Source organism: Ostrinia furnacalis, unplaced genomic scaffold (assembly GCF_004193835.3).
Source record: "Ostrinia furnacalis isolate ACB-3 unplaced genomic scaffold, ASM419383v2 OfSCF3159, whole genome shotgun sequence".
In the NCBI taxonomy this organism is placed as follows: Eukaryota; Metazoa; Arthropoda; class Insecta; order Lepidoptera; family Crambidae; genus Ostrinia; species Ostrinia furnacalis.
In genome coordinates this window covers 228,852-249,368 of record NW_021133398.1, presented here as the reverse complement: position 1 = coordinate 249,368, position 20,517 = coordinate 228,852, and the positions used below count along the sequence as shown (strand labels likewise).

The window sequence follows — 20,517 nt, the reverse complement described above, 5'->3', positions numbered from 1 at the left end:
TTATATTTATTCGGAGATAGTGTGGTACAAAAGTAGTGTTAAGATAAAAAAAAAGCGCAGCTTATCTCACCAACGCAGCTGGCATGCTCATAGGCATCGTAATTATCCAAGTTATCTACCCTAAAGATTTTTTGGGCACAAATTCATCTGACATTTCTTTTTCTCATGGAAAGCTTCGTCACGGTAATACTAATTACCGTGGCTTCGTTGTCAAGCTCATTTTGGACTTTGACCACTTTGACTCAATTCAAACCTTAATAATTTATTCAAACAGCCACTTTTTTATATTGATGAATTTCCTACTTCAAAGTTTTTTAAAGTTTCCGCCAAAAGTGAAAAGCGGATAATGCTTTATTAAGTGTTGTAAGCAGTGCCGCTAGATGTCGCACTTTACATAACGTAAAATATTGGGTTATCTATCTATATATCCCTTTCAGCACGAGAGAAAAATTTGACGATTTCTAAAAAATCGCGTTAGTTTCTGGGGTCTTTAGGATCTTAGTAAATAGAGAAAAATAGCGAAAAAATTTAGGGGGTGACTTTAACCCCCCTAAACCCCCCCGCACGATCGTATCAATCCGTCATGAACCTATGAATAGCTATTTCATTACAATTACAATTTAAACTAATTAAAAAAAGACATTTTAGATATAAGGAGCTTTATTATTTTTCATAAAGACATGATATCGTAATTAGATACTAATTTCTGCAAAAAAATTCAAAAATAGCTCATGACCCTAACCTAGAACTCTGTCAAAACCTGAATTTTGGGGGTAGTAGCATCTTAAAATTGAACATGAGCTTTCGTTTTTAGTAATAACTTATTTTTTTTGAATCCCAGATGTCGAGGCTATTATTCAATAACACATGGGGTTAGATATTTTCATAAAAGGGATAATTTTGGTTCATCTATTGGTACTAGAATCCTGGTATCCTCTCGATATTTTCACTGGTGGCTGTATTTTCTACAGCGGATTTGTACTATTTGGTGGTTATGTGTCTCGGAGACATTCTTGAGTTTATTCTAGAGTAAATCTGATGTTCAGGCCTTTAAAAGATTCGAAAGGTTTCCATTACTTACATTACCAAAAATACAAACATCGTCCCGACATGCACGCTCGTGCTGTAGAACTTTAGGAGTACCTGGTACTCGGTTACATCTAACTTTTTATGAAATTAAAGCGAATTATATTTTTTAAGGATATAATTTAAATTAATACGCACAAAATTCATTGAAATCCACAAAAGAAGTAATTTAAATAAATTAATACTTTTCACGCCTCCCGTAGTCAGGTACACGTCCATATATAAAAGAAAGTCGTGTTAGTTACTCCACTTATAACTCAAGAACGGCTGAACCGATTTAGCTGAAAATTGTCAGGGAGGTAGTTTAGAGCCAGGAGAAGGACATAGGATACTTTTTATCCCGTTATTTATTGCCGTTAAGGCGGAACAAAGTTCGCCGGGTCAGCTAGTTTAAAATAAAAACCATAAAAAACGTTAATTTTATCTGAGAGCATCATTTATTGCAGAATTTAATAAAAATAATATTTTAATTTTATTATTACTTGATAAATATTGTAATGAATAGGAACACGCTCAATCAGCTGTCTGTCACGTCACGCGCGTCACTTATGACAGTTGTCAAACACGAAAAGGGGTTATGTTTGGATAACGCTTAAAATCTCATTTTACATAACATGGTGCGGTTAACGACCACGATTATACGATTATAAACGAGAAATGACTTGAACCTATACTGCAACGCCCGTAGTTTGTGAATAAACCGTCTAAGAGTGCAGCTGTTATGACATTTCAGTCTATTCTCGGAGTCGAGCTATTTAGGCCGAATTCTGATCAAAGGTTAAGGTTTTATGTTCGTTAGAAGACGGTGCAGTGTAGGCTGACCTCTCTGTGAGATAGAGATCCTATTATGGACGAACTGAAGCACAGAGCTGGCGAGAAACTTGAAGCACTACATGTAAGTAACCTTTTGTAAAGTTATGCGCTCTTGGTACTTTAGCGCGCGAATTTCGTATCTTTGCGAGACAAATTCCACTTCGTAAGACCCAAAAATATTTGTAGTAAACAACATTAGGGTAAAAAGCTATGAACGGTTGTAAAAAAACTGTTTGTTTTTTAAATGACTGTGAGATGTCATTGGCATCATTAACAGCCAGTGACCCTGAGCTTACATAATATAGTCATTAGTATATCATTAGAAAACCTGTATTGTTTTGTTGGTAAATGTATTTAAGTGAATTAATGAATAGCGAAAGGAAAAAATAGATTGAACAATCTGCATTGTTTACTTTTCCTGCTTGCTTAGTAGATTTGTGTATTTATGATTAATATTAATTTCACATTGCATGTATTCTGTTTCATATTAAAATTGGCAACTATCATTGGGTATCATCTCTCTACAGAATTAACAGTCATTTAGAAAGAACAAAAATTCCATCATTTTATCCTATAGTTGTTTATAATATGTCACCTATGTAATAGGGATGTTTCCTGGGTAAAAAAGCAAGAGTTTTAATTAGTCCGTCAGTTAGCTTATCAAAAACTACTCGACACATATTTTTCACTTTTTAAAACTAATGAAAATGCAAAGAGATAAAGCGTGCCAAAGTTCTAAAGAAAAGGCCCGTGACGTCAGTGAGTGCGTAAAAGTGCAGCACTTTGTGACGTCGCGCGGAACTTCAACGCACTATAACTTTGTAATTATTTGTTTGATTGACAATTAAAAATATACGTGTCCAATATTTTTTTATATTAAAATTAACGGACTAAAAATTTTTTTTTAGGAAACTAGCCTATTTAATTTTCTGGTATGATTTAGGTACCTAAAATGATTATTCCATTTGTTTTGAAATTTACTTGTAAAAATTTAGGTTTATGGTGTCTATCAATAAAAAAATGTAAATGCTACTCATTTCAGATAGCAGCAAAAACAGCAGCAGATGGAGGAAAGTCCCGAATCAATGATGTCGTCTCGACTACCAGTGAGACTATCAGGAAGGTACGTATTATGGCTCTGAGGTCTATGGTCTCAGCATTTTGTTGTACAGTCAACAGCTATAAATATTTGTTCCAAAATAGCCCATATTTTAAAGAGATAAGACACCACTGTGCTTCGCTTGATGTGCTCTTGTCTATACTTTAAACATGCTCTATCTATGGAATGTGAGATGGTTTTGAAAATAATAGTTAAGTTAGTTCAAGAGTTTAATTATTATAATTATCCTTAATTGTTTACTTTGTTCATTAATCCTGGAAGTCTTTTTAATGTTCAAATCAGATAATAACTTAAAACCATCTGAGAGTGTGATTCTATGTAGTCAAAAAAATGACCTACAAACATAAATGTGTGTGTGTGTGTACCTGATTGAAAATATTCCTTTCAAAGACAACATTGCTACAATTTATCTGCAAAACATTTAGTCATGGCTCACTAATTTTGGTTATCTATTGAGTTAGACTCCCATTGTTCTCTTCAAATGGAGCTTGAAGCCACGAGTCTGTTAACCAACTAATAATAGGAAACTTAACTGATATAAATTATGCTGAAAAGTAAGAAATATAATCCCTCCCCTAGAGGGATCACAAGAGTTTGTGTAAGGCCCAGAACGCAACGGTGAAACGCAACTGCAACGAAACTGCAACTTTCTGATGATTCTGATAAATGAAACTGAAACTGAAAGTTTCAAACTGGTCGCGTCATGTGTGGTCTCTCAACGGACGCTATGGCAGAAACTTAGATGCAACTCAAAAGTAACTAGCAGTTGCAGTTGCGTTTCACCGTCTGTTCTGGGCCTTAGGATTTTCACAGTTTCAGATTAAATGCAGTAGGTACCTAACCATTCATATAAGTAACAATACAAAAGCAGTCTGTTCTTGTAGAATAAAAGGAAATAGCCCAACCCATAGACGATCAAATTGCGACAAATACAGTTGGTAACAGCAAACGCGATTGGTTATCATTTCTATAGGTGCAGATGAGCCAAATCATTAACCAATAGGCTGGAATTTTGTCTGTGACAGAAAAACTTTATCGCGCGCGTGCCTATTTCATAAACCGGGATAAAAACTTTCCTATGTCCTTTCCCGAGACTCAAACTATTTCTATGCCAAATTTCATAAAAATCGGTTCAGTGGTTTAGGCTTGAAAGCGACACAGACAGACAGAGCTACTTTTGATTTATAATATTAGTATACAGGGTGTTAGGTAAATGGGTATATGAGCCGACACTAGCCCATGTTAACATGGTCATATAAATGGTATGGTGAAGTCAGAAAATTGATATCTTCATTTTAATTATTTTATTTTTCATACAAATCGTATATCGGCACTAAAGAAATANAAGAAATTTATTCAAAACTGCCACGCGGTCTCGTGCTAGATGGGCGTCTTAAAGGCCACCTTCTATCAACGGGAGCGCGTGGTAAGTAACTTGCTTCTGAATGTATGTAACTTCCTACTTTTTTATTTTTAAACCGGCAGACAGTGGTGACTGAGTTTGTTGCGGCGCTTCTTCTCAGCACTTGCCAAATGTTTGTCTCGAAGCGCTGGTAGGGCAAAAAAAGAATGAGACATGTATAGGCTCCTTAAGAGCACTTGACGATTTGCAAGAACTAATTTAATTAGTCTAAACAAATAAAGATAATTTTGATTTTTGATTTTGTATTTTATAAAATTTATTTTGCGGCTCATATACCCATTTACCTAACACCCTGTAGATTGGGCAGATAAAATTTATTTATTCATATAATTATTATAACATTTATAACTATATTTCTTTATAGCTCCGTGAAGCGTTCCAAGAGCTTTGGCAGAACGAACTCTTCATGGAGTCCCGGCTGCGAGTGGCGGCATGGACCCGGGACGCGGTGCAGAGGATACGGGAGGGCACGCCGCCGCTCTCGCCCGTGCTTCTGTATGAGGAGCTGGTCGCACTGTTCAAGGATAGAGGTAATATTCAGAAGAAGTTGACATGACGGTTTTCTCTTAAAAAAAGGTCTTAGGTGTCTCCCATTGTATTCGTCCACAGGCCTCTCAAGCATTCGTTTAAATGTCCCTCTAGCATTAGTCCAAATGCTTTTTACGGTATACGTCCACGCGCCTCTTTTGCATTTAGGCACATTTCCTCCTAGCATTCGTCCACTTGTCCCTCTAGCATTTGTGTTACAGACAGACAGGCTTATATCATACCCTATAGCATTCCATTTAATATTAGATCCGTACCTCTCTATCATTGGATTTATCCAGTGGTTATCCTGCTACAGTGTGGCATCGCAGCGTACTGATATTAGCGTGCGGCGTGGCATTAGGTGGCGGCATGCGCACGTCTCTAGCATTTTTCTCTCTTTAGCATTCACCTGCGTGCTTATTAAGCATCTTTCTGCGTGCCTTTCAAGCATTAGTTCACGTGCATCCAAATAAACCAGTCTGTTGTATTGGTGGAGAATGCTATGCACTAGAGGAAATATTTCGATGTGAAATGAGCTCTCTGGCAGTGTGCGGCGCTGGGCATGTCATCTGCGCTGCCAGCATTCTTCTGTGTGCTTCTCTAGCATTACGTGTCACTTTAGTATCTCTCTAGCACTGGACCGCGTGGCATTCTAGCATTCGTCCACACCCTCCTCTATCTCTGTCCTACTTATTAATCTATAGCTATTTGGGCACAGTGTGGCGTCGCAGCGTCCTGATATTTGCCTGCGGCGCGGCCATAGGCGGCGGGGCAGGGCTATGCGTAGGGCTGAGGGCAGCGAGTCGGGCGCCAAGCGGGTGTCTTCTATCATTAGGCTGCTTGTTCCTTTAGCATTATTCCATACCCTTCTAGCATTTGATCACTTGCCCCTCTATCTCTCGCCTATTTATTATCCTCTATCTATCTGGCTACAGTATGGCGTCGCAGCGTCCTGATATTTGCCTGCGGTGCAGCCATAGGCGGCGGGGCGGGGCTATGAGGGTTGCCAGATGCCCGGGAAATCCGGGATTGTCCCGGAATTTTGCGTCTTGTCCCGTGTCCAGTAATTAGACATTACTGTCCCGGATTTCCGAAAACCTAATAGTTTTGTGTCAAAATAAAGTAATATGTAATAACAAATGACACGGCTGGCCTGCCTGTGAGTCCTATTATGTACGTTGACGTACATTACTTATTTAATAAAAGTGTGTATTTGAAAATAAATGGCATTTTTCTTTTGAAATACAAATTAAATCATTTGAGAAACCAAGATATTTTTACTATGGCCAAGACCCGACACCGTTGTCCTAGTAGAATTGTCCCGGATTTGGTAAGTTTCCATCTGGCAACCCTATCAGCGTGGGGCTGCAAGCGGCGAGTCGGGCACCTCTCCCTGTCACAGTGTCCCTCTCATTCAGTCACGTGTCTCTTTAGCATTCGTCCACGTGGCTCTCTAGCATTACTCCATTATGCTCCTTTATCTCTATCTCTCTCTTACTTATTAATCTATAGCTATTTGGCTACAGTATGGCGTCGCAGCGTCCTGATATTTGCGTGCGGCGCAGCCATAGGCGGCGGGGCAGGCCTATGCATGGGGCTACGAGTGGCGCCGCTCTCGTCTATAGCATTCTCGTCTCTATGTATCTATCATTAGGCTGCTTATCCCTTAGCATACAAGTTAACCTGTAGCTCTCTTGCTGTAGTGTGGCGTCGCAGCGTCCTGATATTTGCCTGCGGTGCGGCCATAGGCGGCGGGGCGGGGCTATGCGTAGGGCTGAGGGCAGCGAGTCGCGCGCCGGCCGGGCCGCACGCTCGAGCGTTACACTCGCACGCAGACCAGTCTGTTATATTGGTGGAGGATGCTATTGCGCCAGGTACGTAATTCACGTCTCAATTATTTTAATATAGGCCAAAGAAAGACGTAATGTAGACAAGACTACAATGGTTTATTAGTTAATGGTTGCTATCGTCACAGCTTAGTCTTTTCCATACTATTAGAGGCCGGTCGATCTATTCTCATAAATAAAACACTGGATACTTAACTTTCACATTTTGCCTTATTTCAGATACAATTCATCACTTAGCACAAAAGCGCGCGGAGTCGTCTCCGCGCGTCCCTCTATTCTGACGTTTGATCCTAGTGTGACATTGACGTATTGTCAATGTCACACTATGACAACAGCTCATTGGACACAACGATACAGTTATTTAGCGTTTTAGATTTTTCGCAATTAACAATACCTACAAAATCAATAGGAGATTCAGTTTTGACAGTTGAAGAAGTTAATTGACTGGCAACTACCCTATTTTATGAGTTTTAATATTAATCCTTCCCATCCCAACTTGGAGTGGAGGCCGCGTAGCGGAAAACGCAGCGTAGGACGTCCACCCACGAGGTGGACCGACGACATCGTAAAGGTAGCAGGAAGGCGCTGGACGCAGGCCGCTACCAACCGGGTAACATAGAAAGCATTGGGGGAGGCCTATGTTCAGCAGTGGACGTCCTGTGGCTGAGATGATGATGATGATCCCAACCTGGCCACCGTATAAAGTGGTCAAATCCTGCCTTTTGCCTTTAAGATTGTCTTCTTACAGTGGAAATGATGATGATGACTGTGTTGTCTAATTGTATGTGGTCATTATAGGTGCGGGCTCAGGCGAAGTTCTAATCCGCGTGCAAGCATTCAGCGTGTGCCCGGTGGACAGAGGAGTTTTACGCGGGAGAGGATCGGCGCTGCGTTCGCTTATTGCTAGAACACAGCTAACAGTGGGCCGGGGGTTCACAGGTCAGTGACGTAATACTTACGAGCCGATAGGTTCACACTCTCCACTGAAAAGTCGGTCAGTGACTGTTGCCATCCCTCCCACGTAAAGCGAGATGCCGTTAAGAGTGACGGTGGCAGATAGACCCGAAACTTGCTAGGACGCAGCAGCACAGTCGGCCGAGGGTTCACAGGTCAGTGATTGTTGCCATCCTTCTTCCGCAAAGTGAGAAGCCCACATGAGTGAAGGTGGCAGAGATAGACCCGAATAAACTACGCTTCTCAGGTTTTTGAATGAGCTGCTGTCTATTGTAGTCTTGCGAGGCTACTCCAAAAAACATCTGAGGTTTCAAATGCTGCTATCCCTCTCACTCTCCCAAAGCGAGATGCCAGCATGAGTGACAGTGAGAGATAGACTCGTAACAACGTATTGGAATAGCCCCGTTAATCCGCGTGCATTCGTGCAAGCATCCAGCGTGTGCCCGGTGGACCGAGGAGTATTACGCGGGAGAGGATCGGCGCTGCGCTCGCTTATTGCTAGGACACAACTTACAGTCGGCCGGGGGTTCACAGGTCGGTCTCACCACGTGATACTTCCCCTTGATAAATTTTGCTGTCATTTCTGGTATAGTTCCAAAATACTGAACTGTCCTATGCATGACATTGACAGTGTGGCGCCACCGTCAATACCGGATCGCTAGTTCCGATTTTTGCCATGTTGGAAACCATATAGTTGAACGATGGTAGCGCCCCCCTGTCATTGAGTTTGGCGGGACAGTTCAGCGTGGGTCATCTATATTAGATCTTTGACACGCCTTCGAGATGCACAACTGACAAATGACAATCAAATGTCAACATGCGCAAAAACGACACTTCTTTCTGGTATGTAAATGATGTAATTTCTCTGTCCTGGTTTTGCAGCGAAGCGGAGTTTATGTAACACTAATGCCCGTTTTTACCATTATTCCCTAATTTTTAAGTGACCCACTTTTAGGGGTCACTTAAAAATTAGGGATTGATGCAGAAAACGGGCATTAGTATAGTTAACAGCTTGTAACGACCACGAAGTATACCATGCACACGGAAAGTGGAGACAGAGTCGGCCGTTTGGTGTAGTGGTTCGAAACGGACTACTTTTTTTTTTTTATGTGATAGGAGGGAAACGAGCAGACGGATCACTACTATTCCGGTGGTAGCGGGTTCGATTCCCGCACAGTACAAACATTTGTGTGCATGAACATATTTGTTTGTATTGGACTGGGTGTTTTCTATGTATAATAAGTATGTATTTACAAAAAAAAGTATTTATGTTTATATCCGTTGTCTAGTACCCATAGCACAAGCTTTGCTTAGCCTGGGACTAGAAGCGCAATGTAAATAAATAAAAATCTTTGGACAATGTCACACAGCGCCATCTAGCCCCAAAGTAAGCAATTAATATGCTTGTGTTATGGGTGCTAGCTTAACGGATATACTACTTATATACTTTTTTTTTAATACATACATATTATACATAGTAACACCCAGACAAGTCACAGAAATTAAAATTCATCATTTCGATTTCTGCCCTGTAAAACGTCCATGGATATTTATTTTATTTATATTTGTAAGGTTTTGTTAGGATACTTTGGGTACGAAATCAGCTAATAAAATGGTTGTTATTCCCCCAGGCGTGGTGTTAGACGTGGGCCCAGGCGTGGGCGACCTGGAGATGGGCGATGAAGTGTGGGGCTGCGTCAGCGAATGGGCCGGCGGCGCCGCCAGCGAGCTACTGACTGTGCGCAGGTCAGTATATACCTAAGGCCGGGTTCCCACTATGCCGGACCGGCAGATCTCCCGGTCCGGTAAAATCGCCGGAAGGCCTAGCGGCGGTACAAATTGTATGAAGCTGTTCACATTATCCCGGATCCGGCTTTTTCTCCCCGCACTTCATCCGGCCCGTGCTCCCCGCACTTCATTCGGCTCGGATTTCGGATCCGGTGATCCGGTGTAATGTGAACACCCTTGTCCGGTGTCCGGTTTCCGGCAGAAATGCCGGTCCGGCATAGTGGGAACCCAGCCTAAGGGCTTATTCTCAAAAGCCTCCATCAGGATGGCCAGTGGGCAACTGGGAATTCACCCTGATGACCAGAGACTGTTTCTTTATTTTTTTGACGTTCATCAGTGCCAAAAAAGGGTTACCTACGTGACAAACGTTACATCGAATTTTGTTTCTTCGAAAACCTTTCTACGAAGTTACTATACTGCGACGCCTTGTTATATTGATGCTTTGTTACTGCGATGTTCGCAGTAAAGTTTTTCGATGTAACGTAACATCGCAGTAACAAGGCATCGATATAACAAGGCGTCGCAGTATAGTTACTTCGCAGAAAGGTTTTCGAAGAAAAAAAAATCGATATAACGTTTGTCGCACTCACGTAGGTAACCCGCCAAAAAAGGAGAGTTTATTTACACTTTCAAAGTCAAAATTTCTTTATTTGTTTAGACTAATAAATAGTTCTTACAAATCGTCATTTTGCTCTTAAGGAGCCTCTACATGTCTCATAATCTTTTTACCCTACCAGCGCTTCGAGACCAACATTTGGCAAGTGCTGAGAAGAAGCGCCGCAACAAACTCAGTCACCACTGTCTGCCGGTTAATATAAATAAATATAAATAGTAGTAGTAGGTACATTCGATTCAGGAGCAGTTCACTGAATTTACCATGCATTCTTGTATGGTGTATCTTATAAGAATGGGTATACAAGATTGCGTGGTATATTAAACAAGGTAGTGACGTGCTAATATCTAGACTTACATATTAAGATACTAGTAGAAATGACTCGCATACATAAATTTGAATAACTTGGATTGACCAGTCCCCAAAAGCAGCGCCTGTTCACAGACATGACGAGTGAACCAGCTTTGTTCACCTGGGTGACTAAATTGGATTTTTAGTGTCTACATTTCATCTCGGAACCATTTCACCCAGGTGATATCATCCAGGTGACAACCCTCCGCAGGATTTCCAAAATTTAAGGGCGGAGTATTAACTCGTAGAAGTGATGGTCGTTGAGGTTAAAAAAGTTTTCATCTTTCGACCACGGACAGAAGGATTAGTGTAGGCAGTCCAGTCCGATGATCGATTGACAGTAAAGTTTGCGGGAAGCGCCTGGATGCGATCAGCGCTAGACCGGTCTTTAAGGAAATCCTTAGATGAGGCTCTGTCCAGTATTCGTTCGAAACGAGGAAGTAGCAAATCATGATAAAAAAACTAACTAAAACTTAATCACAATTATTGCACTGACCTGTATGTTACCCACTGAACTGGCTGCTGTCATAATGTTTTTGTGCCTATTTGAGTTTCGCCATTTTGGTGCTGTAGGCCATACTGTAGGCAGCTTGTTCATGGAACTAAAATTTGTGGTGTCCAAAATCCAAAAATTAGTTCTCGGGACAATCGTAGTGGCGATTTAAATTGCCACACCACAAAATTTGCTGCCAGTGTGTCATACAGATCAGAGCAGTTATTGCCTAATCACATATCGTGTCTAATAACTGTGATCAAGAACAAAGACATTTTATTTCGTTATAGTACTCGCGTATCCAAGCGGCCGCGCAGCGTGTCTGCCGACGGCGCGGCCACATTGCCTTGGGCGGGCTCGCAAGCGCTGGCAGCGTTGGAAGCGCTGCAACTCACACCCGACACCGCTAAAGGCAAGCGGTGAGTGGATCAAACACGTCTATGGTCATTATCATTAACAACACTATTCCCACCTCTCGTTCCCACCGCTGCAAATCCTGTAGATTCTGGCTAAAGCCTGGTCCGTGAGCACGTAGAATTTTGTCCAATGAACCCGAGCTACCCATCCTTATCGCTCGCGCGTAATTATGTTGCTGTCGTGCTTGCACACTTACTGCGGGCGCCTGTCGCACAGTTGGGGTCATTGGACAAAATTCTACGTGCTCACGGACCAGGCTTTAGCCAGAATCTACAGCTTGACCGCCAATAATAACCGAACCAGTGAAGGTAATTTTTATCCCGGTCTTCATCGTCATTAAGTCAAATGACTTTTAAAGTCTCCACTGCAGGAGCACGTAAACCTTCTCTAATTTACTATTTAAAGGCAAATGGATGATTCGACATGCACTCCATACGCTAGACGGGTTGGAGAGGCATAATGTTCGCACATTCTATGTCTTAATCGCCTTTAACTACAACGATGGGAAAAGTGGGACTGTGGGAGAACGCCTATTCTCGGATCACTAGTCCGCGCCATAAGTAACTGGCAATTTCGCAAATCTATTTAAGAAATTGAAAAGTTTTTTTCCCCCATTTTATTGCAATCTGTCTTTATTACCATAAATAAATGAGAACACGTAATCAACTACAACATTTTCAGATGACGCCACGTATATGTATACTCGTCTCTTTTGCTCTAAATCAACTAAATAAGTTTGTGATTGCAAAGCAATTAAATTTTGCAACTAGGCCGCAGTTTACCAGTCTTATTGCAGTAAAAACGTTACAACTGTCTCGCGTGTAGCGTAATTGTTTTTGTAGCGTACTGTATCGTGTTTTTGGATCGCACTGTAGCGTATATGTTTTTGTAGCGTACTGTAGCGTGTTTTTGTATCGTACTGTAGCGTATTATTTTTGTAGCGTGGCGATATGCGGCGCGGCAAGCGGCGAGGGTTGCGTGTTGATCCAATTACTCAGCGCTTGGGGAGCGCATCTCACTGTGTTAGCACCCAGACACACTGCCTTGACGCTACAGGATTTAGGTAAGTACTATACGATAGTAGGCTTAGCAGGCTTTCCCTACGCGACCGTATCAGAAAGAAATCTCCGTATTATACTAAAGTAACCGACCATAGCCAGCCAAATTGATAAACGTGTACGTCGTTTCAGCCAAATGACGTCCACTGCTGGACAAAGCCTCTCCCAAGGTTTTCCATAATGGACGGTCCTGCGCTGCCCTCATCCAGGTTCTTCCCGCGACCTTTACTCGTCGGTCCACCCAGTGAGAGGCCTGCCCACGCTACATCTTCCACAGCCCGTGGTCGCCACTCGAGAACTTTTCTGCCCCAACGGCCATCGTCTCTGCCAAACGGGTACATAGCTCGTAGAACTTATGGCTGTTGGAGCAGAAAAGTTGCCGAGTGGAAACGAACTAGACCCACTTAGTGGACCAGCAAACTCGTGAAGGTTGCAAAAAGCATCTGAATGTGGGCAGCATAGGACCAATCGTTGTGGAAATCCTTGGGGAAGGTCTTTATCCAGCAGAGGAGATCTTTTAAAATTAACAGTATATTGCAACTGTCCATTCACTTTGAGCAGCGACCGGAGCATAATAGTTAGTAATATCACAGAATAATAATAAGTACTATGTACAGAAGTTTTACTTCGCATCTTCGTATTTAAAAAAATGTATGCTCAATGTCATTAACAATATGGTGTAATTTAGCCTGTCTCAAGAGTCAAGCACCATTTTGTTGACAAACGTCAGTGATCTGAGGGAGGAAATACATGATTTAGCATGAATTATCATGAATAATTATTAACTACTTATTCACCTCTCAGTATCTTGAGGCAACTTAAAAAAGTACATTCTGTGTTTTTCTTATTATTTAGGCAGTTAAATACTGCACAGTATTTAGTACACCATTTTCTTTATTATCTTCCATCATACACAAGAATACGCGTGCGTGAGTCAATGTTCGCTCGTATGTGAGGCCTTGTCGAATAGTATCCTGTAGGTGGCCATCGTGCGTGTTTTGTTTTCGATGTAACCTTGCGGAGATGAACAGGCCTGGTAATATGGCGAAAGGCTCTGCGCTTTTTCAGCGCTGACTGAATTTGACATGTGCTTATCCCCTATTGTCTCCCACCAGGCGCGCAAGACTTCGTAGACATGGACGAGCACGGTTCGTGCTGGCAGGCGTTAGAGCACGTAGCTGCACGCGCCGGGCCCTGGCACGCGGCGTTAGCGTGCCCGGGCGCGTTAGCCGCCGCCGCTTACCCAAGCAACGTCGCTGCTTTACTCAAGTAAGTTGGCTTACTCCTTATTATCCCATTCTTACCATGTGGTGATTCGACCCACTAAAAACCTGTAGCCTTGTTCACGTAACAAAACTTCAACGACAACAAATCGTTGAATGCGATCCTGTCGAGTGATCGTTCAATCGAAATGACCCTTGTGAATACGGATTTAGAACTGTTTTTCAATGGGACGACTTCTGAACATAAAAAATTAAAAATTCATAAAATTCATTCATTTTTGCAAATAGGCTTTAAAAAAGCGCTTTTACACGTCCCAATATTAACCCTACCACTGCTTCGGGACAATAAATGGGCCAGTGCTGAGAAGAAGCAACGAAGCAAAGAACGTCAGCGAAACCTTGACTGTTAAATACGTGAATTAGGCCACTGATCTGTTTCCTCTGTCGCAAAATATACAGCGCCTCACTCGTTATTCTATGTGAACGACAAACGCAATGCACGATGCGATGTGGTGCGACACAACGCGATGTGATGCATTGCGACGCGACGCAATGCGAAATGTTGCGACGCGACAATTAATTGTTTAATTAGTATACGTAATAGCATGTCATAACATGTGTCATATGAAGTATCGTGAAGTATCGGCTGCATTACGTCGCGTCAATACCATAGACATAGGATATGAACGAGCACGGTTCGTGCTGGCGCAAGCGTTAGAACATGACGCGTTAGCCGCCGCCGCTTATCCAAGCAACGTTGCTGCTTTACTCAAGTAAGTTGCAAGTTGATTCAAATACCATTCTGACTCAATAGGGATGTTTCCTAAGTCAAAAAGCAAGAGTTTTAATTAGTCCGTCAGTTAACTTATCAAAAAATACTCTACACGTATTTTTCACTTTTTCAAACTTATAAAAATTTAAAGAGATAAAGCGCGCCAAAGTTCATAAGAAGAGGCCCGTGACGTCAATGCGTGCATAAAAGTGCCGCACGTTGTGACGTCGTGCGGAACTTCAACGCACCATAACTATGTAATTATTTGTTAGATTGACAAATAAAAATGTGTCCAATATTTTTTGATATTAAACATGACGGACTAAAAAATTTTTTTTAGGAAACTAGCCTATTCTGCTATCCAGCCTACGAAACGGGTTATAGATGACCACTAACCCAGTAAAAACTTAGGCAGTAACTAGTGGATTAGACTAGGATGTTGACGAGTATGATTCGTGGCTTATTCCACTATTCCCCATTGACAATCCCCGTTAACTCCAATTGGAACTTATAAAATCAAAATAAAATCCTATTATAACGGGGATTAATTAACTGTTTGTTCACTAATCCCCGTTAATGGGGATTGTCAACGGGGAATACTGCCGCACAATTTATAAACGCAGTAAGTACCACTTACTGCATTTATGATTGTTTTGAATATTCTGAATCCTGACATCGCGATCTATAAGAATCAAAGACCCGTTTTTTTCTATCTATCTTAGAACGGAAGATACATATTATCATAAACGCAGTAAAGAGCAGATTGTAGGTTTCTTCACATACTATGTTAGCAGTAAGAGCCCATAATAACTTAATATTACGTGAATACTCGCGCTTACTTAATTTGCTACACAATAATAGTGCAGTATGTGCCAATTACATCATTCTTATTATGTTTCTACAATTGTTAAGTTCACCTTGCACATAGTATATGTGCAGTAATTACACTTAAACACACACTGATATTATGTTTCCATAGGAAAAACAGATGACTTGTACTTAATATTAATGCAGTAATTACAATTATACTGCGTACATACTAAGGATTATCAGAGTGCTGCCTAGGTGTTAACATGTTATGAACGCAGTGGCTGACTCTTACGTTATTGGAAGAAGTTGAAAACCTGTCCAAATGACAAATCTAGCCGAAGACCCAAGAGCTAGATTGACCCGACACTATACCGAAGATATCCCGGACGTGTCTGTACGAGATTAGAATGGCTCTCAAACAGCTGAAAAACAACAAGGCACCGGGCGATGATGGAATCACGGCTGAGCTTCTGAAATCAGGCGGAACGCCGGTACTAAAGGCTCTTTAGAAGCTATTCGATTCCGTCATCCTTGAGGGAAAAACGCCTACGGCATGGCACAGAAGTGTGGTGATACTCTTCTTCAAATTAAGATCTAAAAGTGGGTGCCATATCTTAATTTTTGATTGAATAACAAGCGATCTCAGCAATTATTTTGTAATACTTGTTTCATTTACCCCTTGGTCATTTGGGAAAGTTCAACATGAAAGCGTTATTGGCTTATGATAAGCGCAGTATAATTGTATTATTACTGCGCATTTAAAGTTTTGATAAATTATTTTGATTCACACTCCCACTCATAAATGCAGTAAGTTGTAAAGATACGGCGCATATATTACGTTGTAAGAACTAAAATTTAAATCAATCATTTAACACATGTACCGTAAGTAACGTAAACTACTGATAAACGCAGTAAGGAACAATCATACTGCATTCATGGGTAGTAAGTATCGAACGAAAACTTAGTTAATCCATAACATAAACAGTTTTTTAATAATTTTAAATACAAAATATTAATTAAAATACAAAAACCTCATATCAAAATAAACTTTGAGTTTAGCTCTATAAGCCCATATATTTTTTTTTACATATATTTGCGTAACTAATTGTAGACACCCCAAAATAAAATTTCAACTTTGATCGCGTTTTTCTCGAAACTGTTTACGTGTTACTTACTGCGTTTATAAATTGTGCGGCAGAATAGTGGAATAAGCCTGATTCGTGCTGGCAAGCTTTAGAACATATCGCCGCGCGTCAGCTGGCACGATACGTTAGCAGGCCCGGGCGAATTATCTACTACAGCTTACTCAAGCAACGCCGCCCCTTTACTCATGTGAGTTCCGAGATTCGTGCAAGTTGAACAGCTCTTTGATGGAGGCCACGCACCGAAAAGCGCAGCGTAGGGCATCCACTCACAATGTGGTGTGAGATGGACCGACGATCTCATAAAGGTAGCAGGAAGGCGCTGGATGCAGGCCGCTACCAACCGGCCTTTGTGGAAATCATTGGAGGAGGCCTATGTTCAGCAGTAAACGTTCTATGGCTGAAATGATGATGAAAATTTTCGCTCAGCATACACTTTTAGTTTTTAACTTGATGCTATAGACCAGGGTTTCCCAAATTGTTTTTGCCAAGGAACCCTTATTGATTATACTTTTCCTAGCGGAACCCCCGTACTACTCCGCCCGCACGCCCTGCCCCTCCCTTGTGCGTAAACAAGTCGGTGCGAGCGAACAACTTTGGTCACAAAACGTGGGATAATATTTTTTACGGAACCCTTGCGGCCTTTCCACGGAACCCCAGGGTTCCGCGGATCACCTTTCGGGAACCGCTGCCATAGACAAACATTATACTTTTTGCAGAGCGACGGCACCCCGTAACGCGATAGTAGACCTCCGGCCGCGGCCTCTGATCTCGGACCGGCTGCCCGGGCCATTGTCATTGCTGTTTGCTGCCTCTTTCTACTCGCTTAGGGTAGTCAGGGTGAGTTGGACTTTTTTTATTGAAATATGTTAACTTAAGATAATTCGTAAACCATAAGTGATGTAAAAAGATTCAAACTCAATATCAATTATTTCGCCAGCTCATAAAAAGTACTTCAATTTTAAAATTTTATTTTATATGGACTGTCCCGCCGAAGCGCTTAGGGCGTCACGCAGTGATTCGGCCAATGTCAAGTAGTTCAAAACGTTGTTTCTCGATAGTTTCTATCATGGTGATGCCGTCTGGCGTCACATATTGGTTCAAGTTCAATAAATAGTTCAAGGAGTTATATGTAAATTGACTGGTCATTGAATCTAGTTAGGGCTGATTTTTCAATAGTCTGATAACTTTTCACTGAAGGATGAGTTATCACATTGACAGTTTCAGTATGAGAAAAATGTCAAAATGACAAGTTTATTCTTCGGTTAAAAGATCTGACTGAATGTTTTATTGGAACAATGTGTTATTTCCAGTGGATATGCGGTAAAGGCACGCACACGGACTGGCTGGAGTCCCCGCACCGGCTCACTGGCGGGCTAGAAGAGTTGGCGCAACTAGTCGACGCGGGCACTCTCGCGCCTGTACTGGACAAGGTAAATAATACTAAATAATAACTTGGTAAAGTCCGGTCGCCGAGCAGATAGAATTTCGTCCAACGACCCCAAACTACCCATCATTATCGCTCGCGCGTAATATACATATTGCTGTCGCGCTCGCACACGACCGGACTGTAGAAAGTTAGCTAAGCTCAGTAGTCTTATTTAGACCACAGGTCCACTGTGAAAGGTATGCGACGTTAAATAAAAGTAGACTGCAATGTCAAGGGCTGGTTTATTGCCGTTTATCTATTGCACGCGACCTTGGTTTTGGTGGAGCAGTGTAAAGGATAAGGCTTATGACAGTATACTATTGAACTGCCATAAAGCATTTGACTAGGATTTACAACTATCACTATTTGCGCAAGGCTGCTCAACCTTTTGAAGAGTCGGGCCAAACGGAGGATTCAGTCGTTAACGACGGGCCACTTACATTTCCTATTTCAGTTACTCTCAAGACAAGCGCAATAAAACACTCAATCATTAAGATCAAACCATACTTGGCAGATCTGTTAAAGACGACTACAAAGTATAGCCTGACCAGGAACATAAAAACCCTCGCCATGTTGCGGAAAATTAATGGTACTAATTTCTTTTAATGGCAACAGTAACTGAAAACTTCATTGACATGTCACCTTGCATGTCAGTCTATTGCTGTTAAAGTGTAAACAAACTTTATTTTAAATGTGCGCAATTGATTTTGTGAATTAAATTGCTAAAATCTTTATATAGTCGTGAAAGAAAAGTGGTTCACAATGTGTTAAAGTATTTGTCGAAGAGAAATACTAAGGGTTCGGACAATATTTTCATTGAATAATGTTTCCGACAAAGGTTGTCAAATTGACTGACATGTTTATCGTATAGTACAGTCAACTATGAAAATTAGCTGTGGTTTGTTTCAACTACCTATTTTAAAGTTTTTTGTCACTTTGTAAGTATTGAATTTTATGTTTCTAAGTTTTGAATTTTATGGAATTGGGAAAGAAGTACCGAGTTTGAAGCGTTCATGAGCAGACATTGCAGTTGAATATTCATGTTCTGAATTTGATTATTGATGAATAATAAAATAAATCCTACTAGCTCGATTGATGGTTTCATTTAATTTATTTAAACCAGGTTATCTTTAATAATATTTTTCGTTAATTTATGAAAATATCAAATTAGCCCGTAATCCTGAATCCTGATACATAAATTTAGCCTATTAATTTAACACATGTACGACTGTACTCAGTGTTGCACTATCAAATGCAATTGAAGCGCCTCTGTGCCAGGGTTTTTATGTTCCTGGTCAGGCTATACATAAAGTTAGCCTATTAATTTAATACAGGTACGACTGTACCCAGTGTTGCACTATCAAATGCAATTGAAGCGCCTCTATGCCAGGGTTTTTATGTTCCTGGTCAGGCTATAATAGCAATATTTTTACTGAGTGTCAAGGTGCTTTATGAAACTCTTATGAAATTATTAATAACTTCTATGTATCCAGGTGTACATCCCGCAAGACTTCGAGAATGCTTTGGCGCATGCGTGCAGTGAGGACGCCATCGGAACCACCGTCATACGCTTCCCGTAACAGTAACAGGTAGCGGAACTAGTACATAATATCACGGAACTGGTATCGAATACTAGGTTGTTATGGTATCATACGCTTCCCATAACAGGTAGCGGAACTAAAGTACGACCAACTAGCAGCGATAAAAAAGGTCGATACGACTGTCAAGTTGACAATATATTGTCTCTTCCCATCTTGTGTATTTGTCGTAATGTCTCGTTCTCCCGTCAAAATATGTCAAAGTCAGACGGGTTCACCCATTTATTTATTTATTTATTTAAACTTCATGCCAAAATAAATTTGAACATAAGGCGAACTTAATGCACTAAAGCATTCTCGACCAGTTTACCTTTGGGTTGAGCAGAAAAGAAATTTGTTTGGCGGTACTTCTAGTGCAGGAAAGAAAAACAAAAACAAATATGCTACATACATAAATAATATATAAAATATATAATAAATAAATACATACATAAAATAGATGATTGAGTTAAACTGAAATTACAATTTATGAAGATGAGATCATTTGGAGGAAGTGATTATGGACAGATTTTTTAAAAGAAAACTTACTAGACGCTTGCCTGGTCTCTTCAGGCAGAGAGTTCCAGAGCCTAATGGCCTGGAGACGGAAGGAGTCGGAGAGAAAACCAGTTCGGTGTAGAGGGGTGGAAAGAACGGAACCCATGACATTGGGTTTGTTTACATTTGGTATCGCTTCTCGTTGGCCCTACTTTAGTACCTAATATCGTGGAACTGGTATCGAATACTAGGTTATTATGATACCAAACGCTTCCCGTAACAGCCAGCGGAATTAGTACCTAATATCGCGGAACTAGTATTGAATACTAGGTTATTATGATACCAATCGCTTCCCGTAACAGGTAGCGGAACTAGTACCTAATTTCGCGGAACTGGTATCGAATACTATGTTGTTATGGTATCATACGCTTCCCGTAACAATATCTAGTATAACTAGGTAACAGGAGATAGTGCCTAATATCATGGACCTACTATCGAATACATACTAGGTTGTTATAACGCCAAAATTGGAACCGTTTTCTTCAATCGACTTAAGGTGGATTCGACCAAACAAG

General features: G+C 41.1%; 1 protein-coding gene across 1 annotated transcript; it reads left to right on the top strand.

Annotated features, from left to right (window-relative positions):
• The first annotated feature begins 1,574 nt into the window (after positions 1-1,574).
• On the top strand, positions 1,575-19,645 carry LOC114357464 (uncharacterized). Its single transcript, XM_028311078.1, has 14 exons — positions 1,575-1,981; positions 2,942-3,022; positions 4,807-4,972; positions 6,674-6,844; positions 7,616-7,756; positions 9,403-9,517; positions 11,307-11,435; positions 12,375-12,496; positions 13,607-13,760; positions 13,829-13,838; positions 14,345-14,487; positions 17,158-17,278; positions 17,752-17,871; positions 19,361-19,645. The coding sequence occupies exons 1-14, from the start codon at positions 1,934-1,936 to the stop codon at positions 19,445-19,447; spliced, it is 1,608 nt and encodes a 535-aa protein (XP_028166879.1). The 5' UTR covers positions 1,575-1,933; the 3' UTR covers positions 19,448-19,645.
• The last annotated feature ends 872 nt before the right edge of the window (positions 19,646-20,517 follow it).

Coding starts and splice junctions, on each gene's coding strand:
- LOC114357464 (XM_028311078.1), top strand. CDS start 1,934: ATGGACGAACTGAAGCACAGAGCTGGCGAGAAACTTGAAGCACTACAT. Junction 3,023..4,806: donor CCAGTGAGACTATCAGGAAG/GTACGTATTATG, acceptor ATTTCTTTATAG/CTCCGTGAAGCGTTCCAAGA. Junction 7,757..9,402: donor AGTGGGCCGGGGGTTCACAG/GTCAGTGACGTA, acceptor TTATTCCCCCAG/GCGTGGTGTTAGACGTGGGC.